This window comes from Hyla sarda, chromosome 6 (assembly GCF_029499605.1).
Source record: "Hyla sarda isolate aHylSar1 chromosome 6, aHylSar1.hap1, whole genome shotgun sequence".
NCBI classification, from domain to species: Eukaryota; Metazoa; Chordata; class Amphibia; order Anura; family Hylidae; genus Hyla; species Hyla sarda.
Window position 1 is genome coordinate 63,355,401 of NC_079194.1, and position 13,244 is coordinate 63,368,644.

At 43.2% G+C, this 13,244-nt stretch overlaps 1 protein-coding gene across 3 annotated transcripts in view; it reads left to right on the plus strand.

Moving 5' to 3' along the window:
* The window catches only part of PLA2G6 (phospholipase A2 group VI), an 83,066-nt gene that overhangs the window by 19,172 nt on the left and 50,650 nt on the right, over nucleotides 1-13,244 (plus strand). For all 3 annotated transcript variants that reach the window (XM_056523938.1, XM_056523939.1, XM_056523940.1), the window contains 5 exons: nucleotides 2,256-2,471; nucleotides 6,472-6,655; nucleotides 7,018-7,205; nucleotides 8,535-8,631; nucleotides 11,070-11,252. In XM_056523938.1, coding sequence (XP_056379913.1) covers nucleotides 2,256-2,471; nucleotides 6,472-6,655; nucleotides 7,018-7,205; nucleotides 8,535-8,631; nucleotides 11,070-11,252 — 868 coding nt within the window. The remainder of the gene's footprint in view (nucleotides 1-2,255; nucleotides 2,472-6,471; nucleotides 6,656-7,017; nucleotides 7,206-8,534; nucleotides 8,632-11,069; nucleotides 11,253-13,244) is intronic.

Below are 13,244 nucleotides of genomic sequence, written 5' to 3' on the forward strand. Positions count from 1 at the left end.
TCGCGGGGGTCCGACCGCTGGGGCCCCCCATGATCTTTCTGTACGGGCCCGCTGGCCAGATAGCACGTGTTGACCATCGCAGGAAGTGGCGGCCCCTCAATACATCACGATGGCAGAGCCGGAGATTGCCGAAGGCAGCGCTCCAGCTCTTCCATAGAGTTGTATTGAGGGGGTGTGTCAGCCGCTGCTTCATGCGGTGGTCAACACGCCCCCTTCCCTCGGGCTGTCGGGGCCCCGTACAGGAGATCGCGGGGGTCCCAGTGGGCGGACTCCCCGCGATCTGAAACTTGTCCCCTATCCTTAGGACAGGGGATACGTTTTTCACCACTGGACTACCCCTTTAAGAGTGAGCTGACACAGGTCAGATTTACCGTGGAAAATTTCTGTAGCAATTCCTCAAGCGATCCACAGGGAAATCTACACCAATTGTGTATTTTGGGGCCAATGTGGTGTGGTTTGCCACTGTGAATTGTCCTGTGGTTTATGCAGGAAAGAGGAAAACAAAATCTGTTTTAAAATCCATATTGGAATGTGGTAATCTGCAGCAAAATCCGCCACCATACATTGTATGCAGCTTTTTACCACTGCCCCAATAAAGTCACCGGGGATAATCCGTGACAAAAATAGTATTAAACACAGAGGAGAGGATATTTAAAAGAAGAAAAACTACCACAAGACAACATCGTTTATTAAATTTAGTTTATTAATTAGGGGGGAAAGATTATACAGTAATATGAGGAAGTATTACTTTACTGAGAGAGTAGTGGATGCATGGAATAGTCTTCCTGCAGAGGTGGTCGCTGCAAATACAGTGAAGGAGTTTAAACATACATGGGATAGGTATAAGGCTATCCTTCATATAAGATAGGGATAGGTAGAAGGCTATCCTTCATATAAGATAGGGATAGGTATAAGGCTATCCTTCATATAAGATAGGGATAGGTATAAGGCTATCCTTCATATAAGATAGGGATAGGTATAAGGCTATCCTTCATATAAGATTGGGCCAGGGACTATTGATAGGATTCAGAATATTGGGCAGACTAGATGGGCCAAATGGTTCTTATCTGCCGACACATTCTATGTTTACATACTGAGGATTTAAGGGGAATCTGTCAGCTGTATATGATGGTCAGAGTTTAAAGGGGTACTTTGGAAAAAAGAAAATGTTTCTAAATCAACTGGTGGCAGAAAGTTATACAGATTTTATAAATTACTTCTATATAAAAATTATACTCTTTCCAGTACTGATCAGCTGCTGTATGTTCCAGAGGAAGTTGTGTAGTTCTTTCCAGTCTGATTGCAGTGCTCTCTGCTGCCACCTCAGGAACTGTCCGGACCAGGAAAGGTTCACTATGGAGATCTGCTCATGCTCTGGTGCTCTTGACAATCTCTGACATAGACCTAGGTGGCAGCAGAGAGCACTGTGGTCAGACTGGAAAATTTTGCACAGAATCCTGTAGTGTGAACTTGAAAAATAACCGTATGTAAATTGGCATCTACTGGATACAACTGTAGCAAACCCTCAGCTGTGAGAATTGTATGGTTTCTGAAAGAAAGCAGAGATCTTGAAAAGGGAAAGGAATTGAAACTCAAAATTTATTAGAAAGTTGAATAATGGTGGTATATAGTTGTTGTCCCCCCCCGTGTGTGTGTGTGTGTGTGTGTGTGTGTATATATGTGTGTGTGTGTGTATGTATATATATATATACATACATACATACATACATACATACATACATACATACATACATACACAGATGCTATCTTGTTTACTGACAAAGAGGCTCGGCTCTGAAGATGCATTCTTAAAGACTTGAAGCTGTGCCAGCTGGGTTATGGGAGGACAGGTTAGAGTACAGTTTAATATTTATGCCAGTGTGCCTCCAGCTGTTGCAAAACTCCCAGCATTCCCAGACAGCCAGCCTCTTGCAAAACTCCAACTCCCAGCATGCCCGGACAACCGTTGGCTGTCCGGGCATGCTGAGAGTTGGAGTTTTGCAACAGCTGGAGACAAACTTGTGGTCAAACACTGGTTTAGAGGATACAAAAATGACATGTATTTCTTTAGTTGTCGGAGGCATTTTTTCAGGAATATATATATATATATATATATATATATATATATATATATATATATATATCTATCATATTTCACTTTTTGTGAGTTTTTCCTGTTGGGTAATAAAGTGGTTGTATATGTTTTTTCTAATGATTTTGTGGTCTGTATCTCCTTTCTTTTTTTTTTCTTTTAGTCTATTTCAGTTGGATTCGGAGACAGAAGCCTTAAATCAATACCAAGAATATGCAACCAAACTGCGTCCGTTCTACGAGAGCTGCAGGCAGGGCCTCCGCATGGACACTATTCAGACGCTTACCGACTGTCTGCGCTCGCACCCCAACTGGTCTTTGGCACACGTGGCAGTAGAGATGGGCATGCGGGAGTGTTTTAAGCACAATGGCATCCTAAGGTGGGGAGCGGATAATGGTGCGTCGTGCCCCTGGGGCTGTTCATGTTCACACAGTAGTGTTTGGTATCACATCCTAGTGTCTGTACTAGTGAACAGAGATACCACTAGAACCTTCTGTAATGTGTGATTTATTTATTTATTTAATATTTTTTATAAAGGGAAGCCCAACTAAATGGATATGTTGTTAGATTTGATCATTTGCTTGTTTATGTAACATTTAGTTTCGAAGAAATATCTTAAAAACAGCCAAATTCTCTTATACAGGCTTTTTCTCAAATATAATTTACATAAATTGGAGCAACAGGTCCGCCTCCAATCCTAGACATCTTATCCCCTATCCAAAGGGACCCCCGCACTCTCTGTACGGGCGGCGGGGTTGTGATGTCACGGTCACGCCCCTTGTCACGGCACACCCCCTCAATGAAAGTCTATGGGAGGGGACGTGACGTCAGGAGGGGCAATGCTGTGACATCACGACCCCACCGCCTGCACCCAGCGTTCAGAGCAAAATGTTCCAAACGCTGGGGCAGCGGAGTACCCCTTTTAAAGAGAGATCTAACAGCTAGTTCACCCACACGGAGCCCAGTATACTGGGTTATAGTGCAGGTGAACAGCTGTAAAATAAGGGGTCACTTACTTTTCTGTTGGCCTTCTAGGCATGTAAACACCTGTATTCCAGGTGCGCCCCAGTGTGCATTGGAGGCGGGGAGCTGGCTGAACTCCTGTGTCTCCTCCATAACCTCTGTCAGCCCCGCCCCTTTTTATGCTAATGAAGTCTGCGGACAAGCGCTCTGTTCTCTGGAAGCTCACCCGCGTCCTTCATTAGATATGAATGAAGGGGACGGGGCTGACTGGTGTTTATGGAGGAGACACTAGAGTTCAGCAAACCAGGTCCCTGCCTCCAATGCACACTGGGGCGCATTAGGAATACAGATGTTTACATGCCTAACTCTACACAGAAGGCAGACAGAAAAGTAAGTGACCCCTCATTGAATAGCTGTTCACCGCACTATAACCCAGTATACTGGGTTTAATGTGGGTGAACTAGCTGTCAGATTCTCTTTAAAGGGGTATTCCAGGAAAAAACTTTTTTCTCCAGAAAGTTTAACAAATTTGTAAATTACTTCTATTAAAAAATCTTAATTATTGAAAGGATTATCAGCTGCTGAAGTTGAGTTGTTGTATTCTGTCTGGCAACAGTGCTCTCTGCTGACATCTCTGCTTGTCTCGGGAACTGCACAGAGTAGAAGAGGTTTGCTGTGGGGATTTGCTTCTAAACTGGGGGGTTCCCGAGACACGTGTCATCAGAGAGCACTTAGACAGAAAAGAACAACTCAACTTCAGAAGCTCATAAGTACTGAAAGGATGAAGATTTTTTTTTTATAGAAGTAATTTATAAATCTGTTTAACTTTCCGGAGCCAGTTGATATATAAAATTTTTTTTTTTCCCTGGATAACCCCTTTAAAGAACACAAAGCTCTGCAGTGGTGAATGTACACTTGGGGCCCCTTGTTCTTGATTTGTGGGGTCCTGCAGGAGGCAATCCCTCTTAAAGGGGCACAAAAACTTTTGACATGTTGTAGAGATGTGTTAAAAGTTTTGATCAGTCTGGGTCTGAGTGTTCAGTCTGCGACCAGTAGCTAGAACAAGCCAGGGGAAGAGCTCCCCAAGTGAGACAAACATACAATGTAAGTCTATGGGGTTGTCTCGGTCAGCCGCTCTTTTCTCCTCACTTGTTGTAACAATTGGTCGGGGTCCAAACAGTCAGTCCCCAACAGATCAAAACTTTTGACATGTCTCTAGGACACGTGAAAAGTTTATTTTTTTTTATTTTTTTTAAAGCAACAGGCACACTTTATACACGGTTTGGGTGACAGGTTAGAAGTCAGATCCTTTGAAATAAAATCTGTTTATTTTATCCATACATAAAATACAAAAGTATTACAAAAGTTTCCATTGGCCAAACGTTCCATAATTCCATATTACAATCACCTTATACATCATTACATCATTGCCATACAGTAATACAATAATATTTCACTATACCAAATAGAAACATTTTCAAACTAAATGCCACTACCCCCCCCCCCCCCCGGCTTACTGAAGACATTGGAAAATAAGGGGTACAAAAAAAACTCTACCAATTCTTCCAAAATGTATTCCAATTTGCTAATCCTCTTTCCCCCCTCGTCTATATTAGTTCATTATTTTTCAGATTTTTCATTTCATTTTACCATTCCCCCACCGTTGGTAACTCTGGACTTATCCATTTACGCAGTTTCACCATCTTGCATAACACAGTGCCTTACAAATTAAATCCTTGGAATTATTAGTTATACTTGCGTCCCCCAACAGAGATGGTTCGAGGTAGTTTCTTACAAATTCTACCCTCTAGGACCACCATAACCTGCTCCCAGAAACCTGAAATTACACTACAGAACATACAATTGTGTAATTTAATGCATAAAACCAGCACCCTCCATACCACACTTCAAACATTTAGCGGTACTCACCCGATGTCTTCAAGTTCCGGTAATGTTCCAAAGGTCCTCTTCGGACAAGAGGGGGAGGCGGTAGGTGGTACCGGGGGAGTTCAGACGTCTGCCACGGACCGTATCACGCTGCTTGGCGCTTCATCAGGCCGCACGGAGTGCGGCCTGATGAAGCGCCAAGCAGCGTGATACGGTCTGTGGCCAGCTTCTGAACTCTCCCGGTACCAGCTACCGCCTCCCCGATCTCGTTCGAAGAGGACCTTTGGAACATTACCGGAACTTGAAGACATCGGGTGAGTGCTCTGGTTCATATTCTTTGTGTGCATATATTTCTACAGATCTTGATTTCCACGTGAGCACCATCTGAATTGTTCCCTTAGCGATTTAACTAGTGCATCCATTGTGACACTGACAACACATTAGTATGTGCAGCATTGCCGGTTTGCTTTTTTCTTTGAACTGTTCTATTTCGCTGTACTGCTTAGTCCAAATTTTTGTAGTTCTAATGGGGAATAATATACTCTATGTAACACCTGAAATTGAGTAATTTTATGTTGTATATTCAAAGATACCGTAGTTAAATTCATGCATATGCACAAAGTAGAAATGAATGAAGCTGCACTCACCGTTTCTTCTTACAGTGCTGTTAATTCATCTCTGAACGAACAGGGTTAGGGTACGGGTGCAGGTGCGTGTTGGAGCGACACATGTTTCACGCTAGAAGATGCACGACTATCGTGAAACACGTGTCGCTCCAACACGCACCTGCACCCGTACCCTAACCCTGTTCGTTCAGAGATGAATTAAAAGCACTGTAAGAAGAAATGGTGAGTGCAGCTTCATTCATTTCTACTTTGTGCATTCTCTGAATATCAGGGAGCGTAGCACCACCGTATAAGTGCTGAATCAGCAGAACACACTGTGTGCTCTCCATTGTTTGGAAGACAGGCAGTCTCTAGTGACCGCCCACCTACCCTTTTGTTAAAATTCATGCAGCAACCCTGTTCCCTTTTCCCATTTATTAATAATTACCCTAGTCCCATTTTCTCCAATTATTAAATGTAACTTTTTTGTATAATGGTGACAAACTCTTCTTAAATTTGGTCCAGTTCACAGAGCTGTAACACCGCTTTAATCTTTTAAATGGAGGGGGTGTGGCGGCCGGCGTCATCAGTCATCTGACACGGAGCGGAATTCGCTCTGTGCACCAAATGACAGGGGTGCCGCGCCGGAGATGGTGGCGGGACGCCCGCGATCTAACTTCCTATCCCCCAGCCTTTGGATAGGGGATAAGAGGTTTCCAGCGAAGTACCCCTTTAGCACAAATATCTTGAAAAAGATTGAAAAATAACCCAATGAGAAGAAACTTTACAACTTCAAATCTGCATGTAAAAATAATAAAAATGGAAAAATGAGTCCGGTTATGGAGGAACCTTCCCGGCCTATTCATTATATACAATAGACATTTTGAATATATTACTTTTTTTTTTTTTTAATGTTTTTTCCAGAAGTGTGAATAGTACAGAATGTGACGGGGGCTGCACCCCTCTGCACTTGGCCTGCAAGAAGGGGGATATTGAGTGCATCCAGGAGCTGGTGGAGGAGTGCCAGGCTAAGGAGGACATCGCTGACTTCAGCGGGGAGACCGTGTACCACTATGCTGCCCGTCAGAACAACCCTCGTGTGATTGAGGTTTTTGCTTTTTTCTTCTTTTTTTTTAATGTTTGCTTGTATTTTTACCGCACAATTTGATTTGTGTTTATAATGTATAAATATGGCTGCTCCAAGTGTTCCCCACCGTTTTGCTTTGCACATTTTAGTGCATTTTTATCCATATTTTAGCCAAAATCAAGAGCTGATCCAAAACACCTCATGTGGAAACGAAAACACTTACACTATCCTGTACTGCACCATATCTGCACTGTGTGCACGAGGGTTTACGCCTACAAAACTGCTTCTATTTAATGTGTGTAAATCACCCTCTGTACGCCTCTGTTTGTTATGTATAGTTCTTATTTCTTATACATTTTCTGCTTTGTGTTTTTGACGCCCAGATCCTGTGTTCTGTACCGTCCATTGGTATAAACCACCTTAGTAACGCTGGAGAGACTCCGTTGCATGTGGCTTGCCGCTTGGGCAAAACTGAGTCCGTTCTGGCCTTTTTGCGCAGCCATGCACGATGTGATATCCTTGGAAAGGATGGATACCCCATTCACACAGCCATGAAATATTCAATGAAAGGGTGAGGTAGACGCAGTATTCATTCATAGAGCACTGACCACATACATAGGGATACAAGTTCCATTGTAGAACATGTAACATATATGCTGTAAGCACCGCTGCATGCATTAAAGGGTTACTCCACTGCCCCAGTGTTCAGAACATTTAGTTCCAAACACTGGGTACGGGCTGTGGGGTTGTGACGTCACCAGCACGCCCCCTCGTGACATCATGCACCCCCCATGCAAGTCTATGGGAAGGGGCGTGGAGTCCCCACGCCCCCTCCCAAAGACTTGCATTGAGGGGGTGGGGTGTAACTATGACGTCACGACCCCGAAGCCTGCACCCAGTGTTCAGAACTAAATTTTCTGAACGCTGGGGCAGTGGAGTACCCCTTTAAGTTTTTTTGTACAAATGCACTCGATTATATTTTACTCTTTAACCTTCTTTATCCCAAGACACTTTCATTGCAGCAGGGGGGGGGGGGGGTAAAACACATGCAGGTGCGTCCTGAGGGGACGGCCGTTTCGTGTCTCGGCACTTCCTCCAAATATTATGTGTGAAATATCATTAAAAAAAATGCAATCAGTGGAATATCTCCTGGAACCTCTGCCGATCAGCTGTTTGTCAGACCCGCGTACACAGTAAATGGAGCCAGGATCGGACAGCTCCATACATTGTGTAGTGGCCTTGTCTGGTTACTGCAGCCAAACTCTCATCAAAGTAAATGTAACTAGCACGACCCCCATATAGTGTACGGATCTGTCTGCTTCTGGCTCTTTTGACTTCATGTGGACACCCCAGTTCTGGCAAACAGCTTATCAGTGGGGTGTCTGGTTTTAGACCCTCACCAATCTAATATTGATACCCCACTCCTTTCCGAGGGGAAAGACTGAATTTCTAGTCGTCGTCCCCCCCCCCCTTCTGATAGGGGTTGGGGGGTGGGGGTTGAATTATAAAGTAGTGAAATTGTTGTATATTTTGTACTGTAAGAGAGATTGTTTAATTAATAAAAATTGAAATAATAAATAAATAAATAAATAAATTAAATATTGATACCCTATCCTGAGGATAAGCCATCAATGAAATAAATTCATTGAAAACCCATTTAAATAATTATACAGTATAGGCCGTAATCATTGTTTTACTTTCTCTCCTCTACTGGTCCGCTTCCATTTTTTTAATTTTAATTTTTTTAATGGAATTAAGAGATGTGTCGTATTTTTAATAAATTTTAACACAGTAGAAGTATATCCATATATATGTGGTTCAGGCAGCATGAAAGCGATGACCGATTCCCTTTATTTAAAAAAACTAAACAAAAAAACCTGTTAACTTGTGTTTAACCTAGGTGTGCTGAAGCAATACTGGATGTTTCCGCTAACCAGGTCAATGTTGAAGATCCTAAATATCAGGCAACCCCTCTGCATTGGGCAAAGACGGCTGAGGTATGATAGACGGAAAATAATATAAAGCCTTATAATTCTTCTTGTCAGGTTAGACCAGTGTTTCCCAACCAGGGTGCCTCCAGCTGTTGCAAAACTACAACTCCCAGCATGCCCGGACAGCCGTTGGCTGTCCGGGCATACTGGGAGTTGTAGTTTTGCAACAGCTGGAGGCGCCCTGGTTTGGAAACACTGGGTTAGACAGACCCTAAGAGTCAGCAGCAGGTGGAGACAGGTGCACATGTTCATAGGAAGGTGGGGCGGGGAGATAGCTGCTTGCCCACCATAGGTGTATGGCCAACTGAAAGGCCAGGTTCACGCCATGGAATCTCCGGCCAGAATTTCTGCCAGAGATCATGAGGGCGGCGCTCGGACCACACAGACTGCTTTGCCATCCCCATAAACTGCAGTACATTTCTAAGCAGAGCCACCGAAAGAATGTGCACAGGTGAATATTCTTTCGGCAAATCCGCTCAGAAATGTATTGCCATCTATGGGGACAGCAATGCAGTCTGTGCGGTCCTAGCGCCACCCTCTGGATCTCTGGTGGAAATTCCTGCCGAACATATCGCCTAGTATTTTGGGGTTTTAATTTTTGTATGGATAAGAGCCAAATACAGAAACATGTTTTTAAATTTATTTTTTTCCTGATTTGTAAACTTTTATTTTTTGTACATTTATTATGGGGGCAGCCATCTTTCCTGAGCTTTCTGCACAGCATTTAGAGGGGTGCTTTACAGTAAGCCTCTGGTCATTTAAAGGGGCACTCCAGCCTCTAATACTTATATCCTTAGTATAGGAGAGAAGTGTTTGATTGCAGTAGCGTCCAACCGCTGGCACCCCCAGCATTTTTTGAGAATAATGACACTAATCTCCCATCAGAGGTGAGCGGGTTGCATGTTCACCCCACTGCTCCATTCAGAGATGGACAAGCACTGTTTTAGTTATTTTTAAGAATTCCCATAGACATAGAATGGAGCAGCGGTGCCCACAACTTCATGCTGCTTCATTCTGACAGGAGACTCAAGGTCCCCTTTCTCAAGAATGCAAGCGAAGAGGGTCCCAGTGATTAGGCCTCCTATTTAGATGCCTTTGCCAGAAGTCAAGTGGTTGCCTGCAAATAAAGGGGATTGATCTTCTTTTTTTTTTTTTTCCCATTTCGCTCCTCTCTGAAAATGTTACATTTAGATCCCTTAAAGGGATACTCCGCTGCTCAGCTTTTGGAACAAACCGCTCCAAACGCTGGAGCCGGTGCCGGGAGCTCGTGACATTAAAGGGGTATTCCAGGAAAAAACTTTTTTTTTTTTTATATATATATATCAACTGGCTTCAGAAAGTTAAACAGATTTGTAAATTACTTCTATTAAAAAATCTTAATCCCTTCAATAATTATCAGCTGCTGAAGTTGAGTTGTTGTTGTTTTCTGTCTGGCAACAGTGCTCTCTGCTTGTCTCGGGAACTGCTCAGAGTAGAAGAGGTTTGCTAGGGGCATTTGCTTCTAAACCGGGTGGTTCCCGAGACACGTGTCATCTGAGAGGACTTAGACAGAAAAGAACAACTCAACTTCAGAAGCTTATAAGTACTGAAAGGATGAAGATTTTTTAATAGAAGTAATTTACAAATCTTAGTAGGGAAGGAAAAGGGTGGGCACTGCTGAAAAACCTCTATGCAGACATCTAATCAGTGTTCCCGGGTGTGGCTGGATAAGGTGCTGGACATAAACAGGTAACAGTCCTGATAAAATCGCAGTAAGGAGAAGGAAATAATGTCCGCACTCACCATGCCGTAGAAAATGGGTATGCTTTATTGGCGTCTTCAGAATTCCATAAGAAGCTATATCAAAATACACCTGGGTGCAGGGAGGGGGAGCTGCTCCTCGCAAGGAGACTAGGAGCGGCTGTCAGGAACAACAGCACCATTTCACGTTATCCACGCCAATAAAGCATACCCATTTTCTACGGCATGGTGAGTGCGGACATTATTTCCTTCTCCTTACTGTAATTTACAAATCTGTTTAACTTTCTGGAGCAGCCACTTGATATATATAAAAAAAAATTTTTTCCCTGGATAACCCCTTTAAAAACTATAAATGGTGTCATTAAAAACTATAAATGATCCTACGAAAATCCAATAAGCTAAATCCTCTTGGAAAGGGGAAATGAAACCCATCATAATCCATGATCCATCCATACTTTGTACAGTGTACTGCTTCCTTTAAGGCAGCGTTTCCCAACCAGGGGGCCTCCAGCTGTTGCAAAACTACAACTCCCAGCATTCCCGGACAGCCGAAGGCTGTCCGGGCATGCTGGGAATTGTAGTTTTGCAAAAACTGGAGGCACCCTGGTTGGGAAACACTGCTTTAAGGTAACTGAAGAATTAAAGACTTCTATATAGTGTTTCTGGCAGAACCTATGATATATCATGTATTTTTCTTTCTGTAGATGGCCACGCTGATGCTTGATCGTGGTAGTAAAGTGAATTCTCTAAGTAGAACAGCAGAGACCCCTTTACACATCATGGTCAAGAAGGATCGATTTGACTGTGTCATGGTGCTCCTGACCCATGGAGCAAACCCCAATGCAAAAGGTGAACATGGCAATTCAGCCCTGCACCTTGCTATGAAGGTAAGAAAAGTTCTTAATGGTTTAGACAGTTATATAGATAGTAAGTTGTGAGAGTGCAGCTTCTGTGGATCATAATGATCCACCATTCCATTCACATTGGGGGACACTGGTGGGGGTCTGAACACTGGGACCAATCAGATGCTTAAAACCTATCTCTTGGATAGGTGATGAGTTGTAATCTTGGATATCCTCTTTAACCCCTTAAGGACCGGGGGTTTTTCCGTTTTTGCATTTTCGTTTTTTGCTCCTTGCCTTTAAAAAATCATAACTCTTTCAATTTTGCACCTAAAAATCCATATGATGGCTTATTTTTTGCGTCACCAATTCTACTTTGTAATGACGTCAGTCATTTTGAAACGGAAAAAAAAATCATTGTGCGGCAAAATTGAAAAAAAAATGCCGTTTTGTAACTTTTGGGGGCTTCCGTTTCTACGTAGTACATTTTTCGGAGGAAAAGGCACCTTATCTTTATTCTCTAGGTCCATACGATTAAAATGATACCCTACTTATATAGGTTTGATTTTGTCGGACGTCTGGAAAAAATCATAACTACATGCAGGAAAATTAATATGTTTAAAATTGTCATCTTCTGACCCCTATAACTTTTTTATTTTTCCGTGTATGGGGCGGTATGAGGGCTCATTTTTTGCGCCGTGATCTGAAGTTTTTAACGGTACCGTTTTTGCATTGATAGGACTTATTGATTCATTTTTAAATGATATAAAAAGTGACCAAAAATGCACTATTTTGGACTTTGGAATTTTTTTGCGTGCACGCCATTGACAGAGCGGTTTAATTAATGATATATTTTTATAATTCGGACATTTCCGCACGCGGTGATACCATATATGTTTATTTTTATTTACACTGTTTTTTTTTTTTTATTGGAAAAGGGGGGTGATTCAAACTTTTAATAGGGGAGGAGTTAAATGATCTTTATTCACTTTTTTTTTTTTCTTCACTTTTTTTTGCAGTGTTATAGGTCCCATAGGGACCTATAACACTGCACACACTGATCTTCATCATTGATCACTGGTTTCTCATAGGAAACCAGTGATCGACGATTCTGCCGCATGACTGCTCATGCCTGGATCTCAGGCACTGAGCAGTCATTCGGCGATCGGACAGCGAGGAGGCAGGTAGGGGCCCTCCCGCTGTCCTGTAAGCTGTTCGGGATGCTGCGATTAGCCGCGGCTATCCCGAACAGCCCGACTGAGCTAGCCGGCAACTTGCACTTTCGCTTTTAGCCGCGCGGCTCAGCTCTGAGCGCGGGGCTAAAGGGTTAATGGCGCGCGGCGCCGCGATCGGCGCTGCGCGCTATTAGAAGCGGGTCCCGGCTTCACTAGGACGCCGGGCCCGCCGTGATATGACGCGGGGTTACTGTGTAACCCCGCGTTAGATCAGGAGAGCAGGACCAAGGACGTACCGGTACGTCCTTGGTCCTTAAGGGGTTAAAGAGGACCTGTGGTCAGCATATAAAAAAACAACAACTTTGTGGGATCTGCCTTCCCTTATGACTTGGATGCTTTTTCACATCACTGATCTCCTCCTGAGCAGACAGGAGGGAAGGGAGGAGCTCTCGCATTCAGAAAGCATAAGGAAAGTACATAGCTGATATGGAGGATCTGTGCTCTGTTTAAAACGTTATATTAATAAGTTGCTTTATTATATTTTATGACACCATACACAGGTTTTCTTTTGCTGGCACTCCACAATATTAAATATATTGCTGATCTTGAGCGTACATTATTTGTGCTCAGCGTTTGAGTTAGAAAGGAGTCCTGAACAGAGCTCCGGACAGGTGGAGAAATAGAGAGGCACATAAATACATAGCTGGATCTGTTTTAGAACTCTACCTCGGGCCATGGGATGCCTTTCGCTGGCACAGTATGGAGTATATAGCTAAGTGCATTGTTTTGCAGCTAACCCTGTATGGCCATGTTCCCCAACCGTTGGCTGTTCTGTCACTGGTATGATGGATGTTGTAGTATT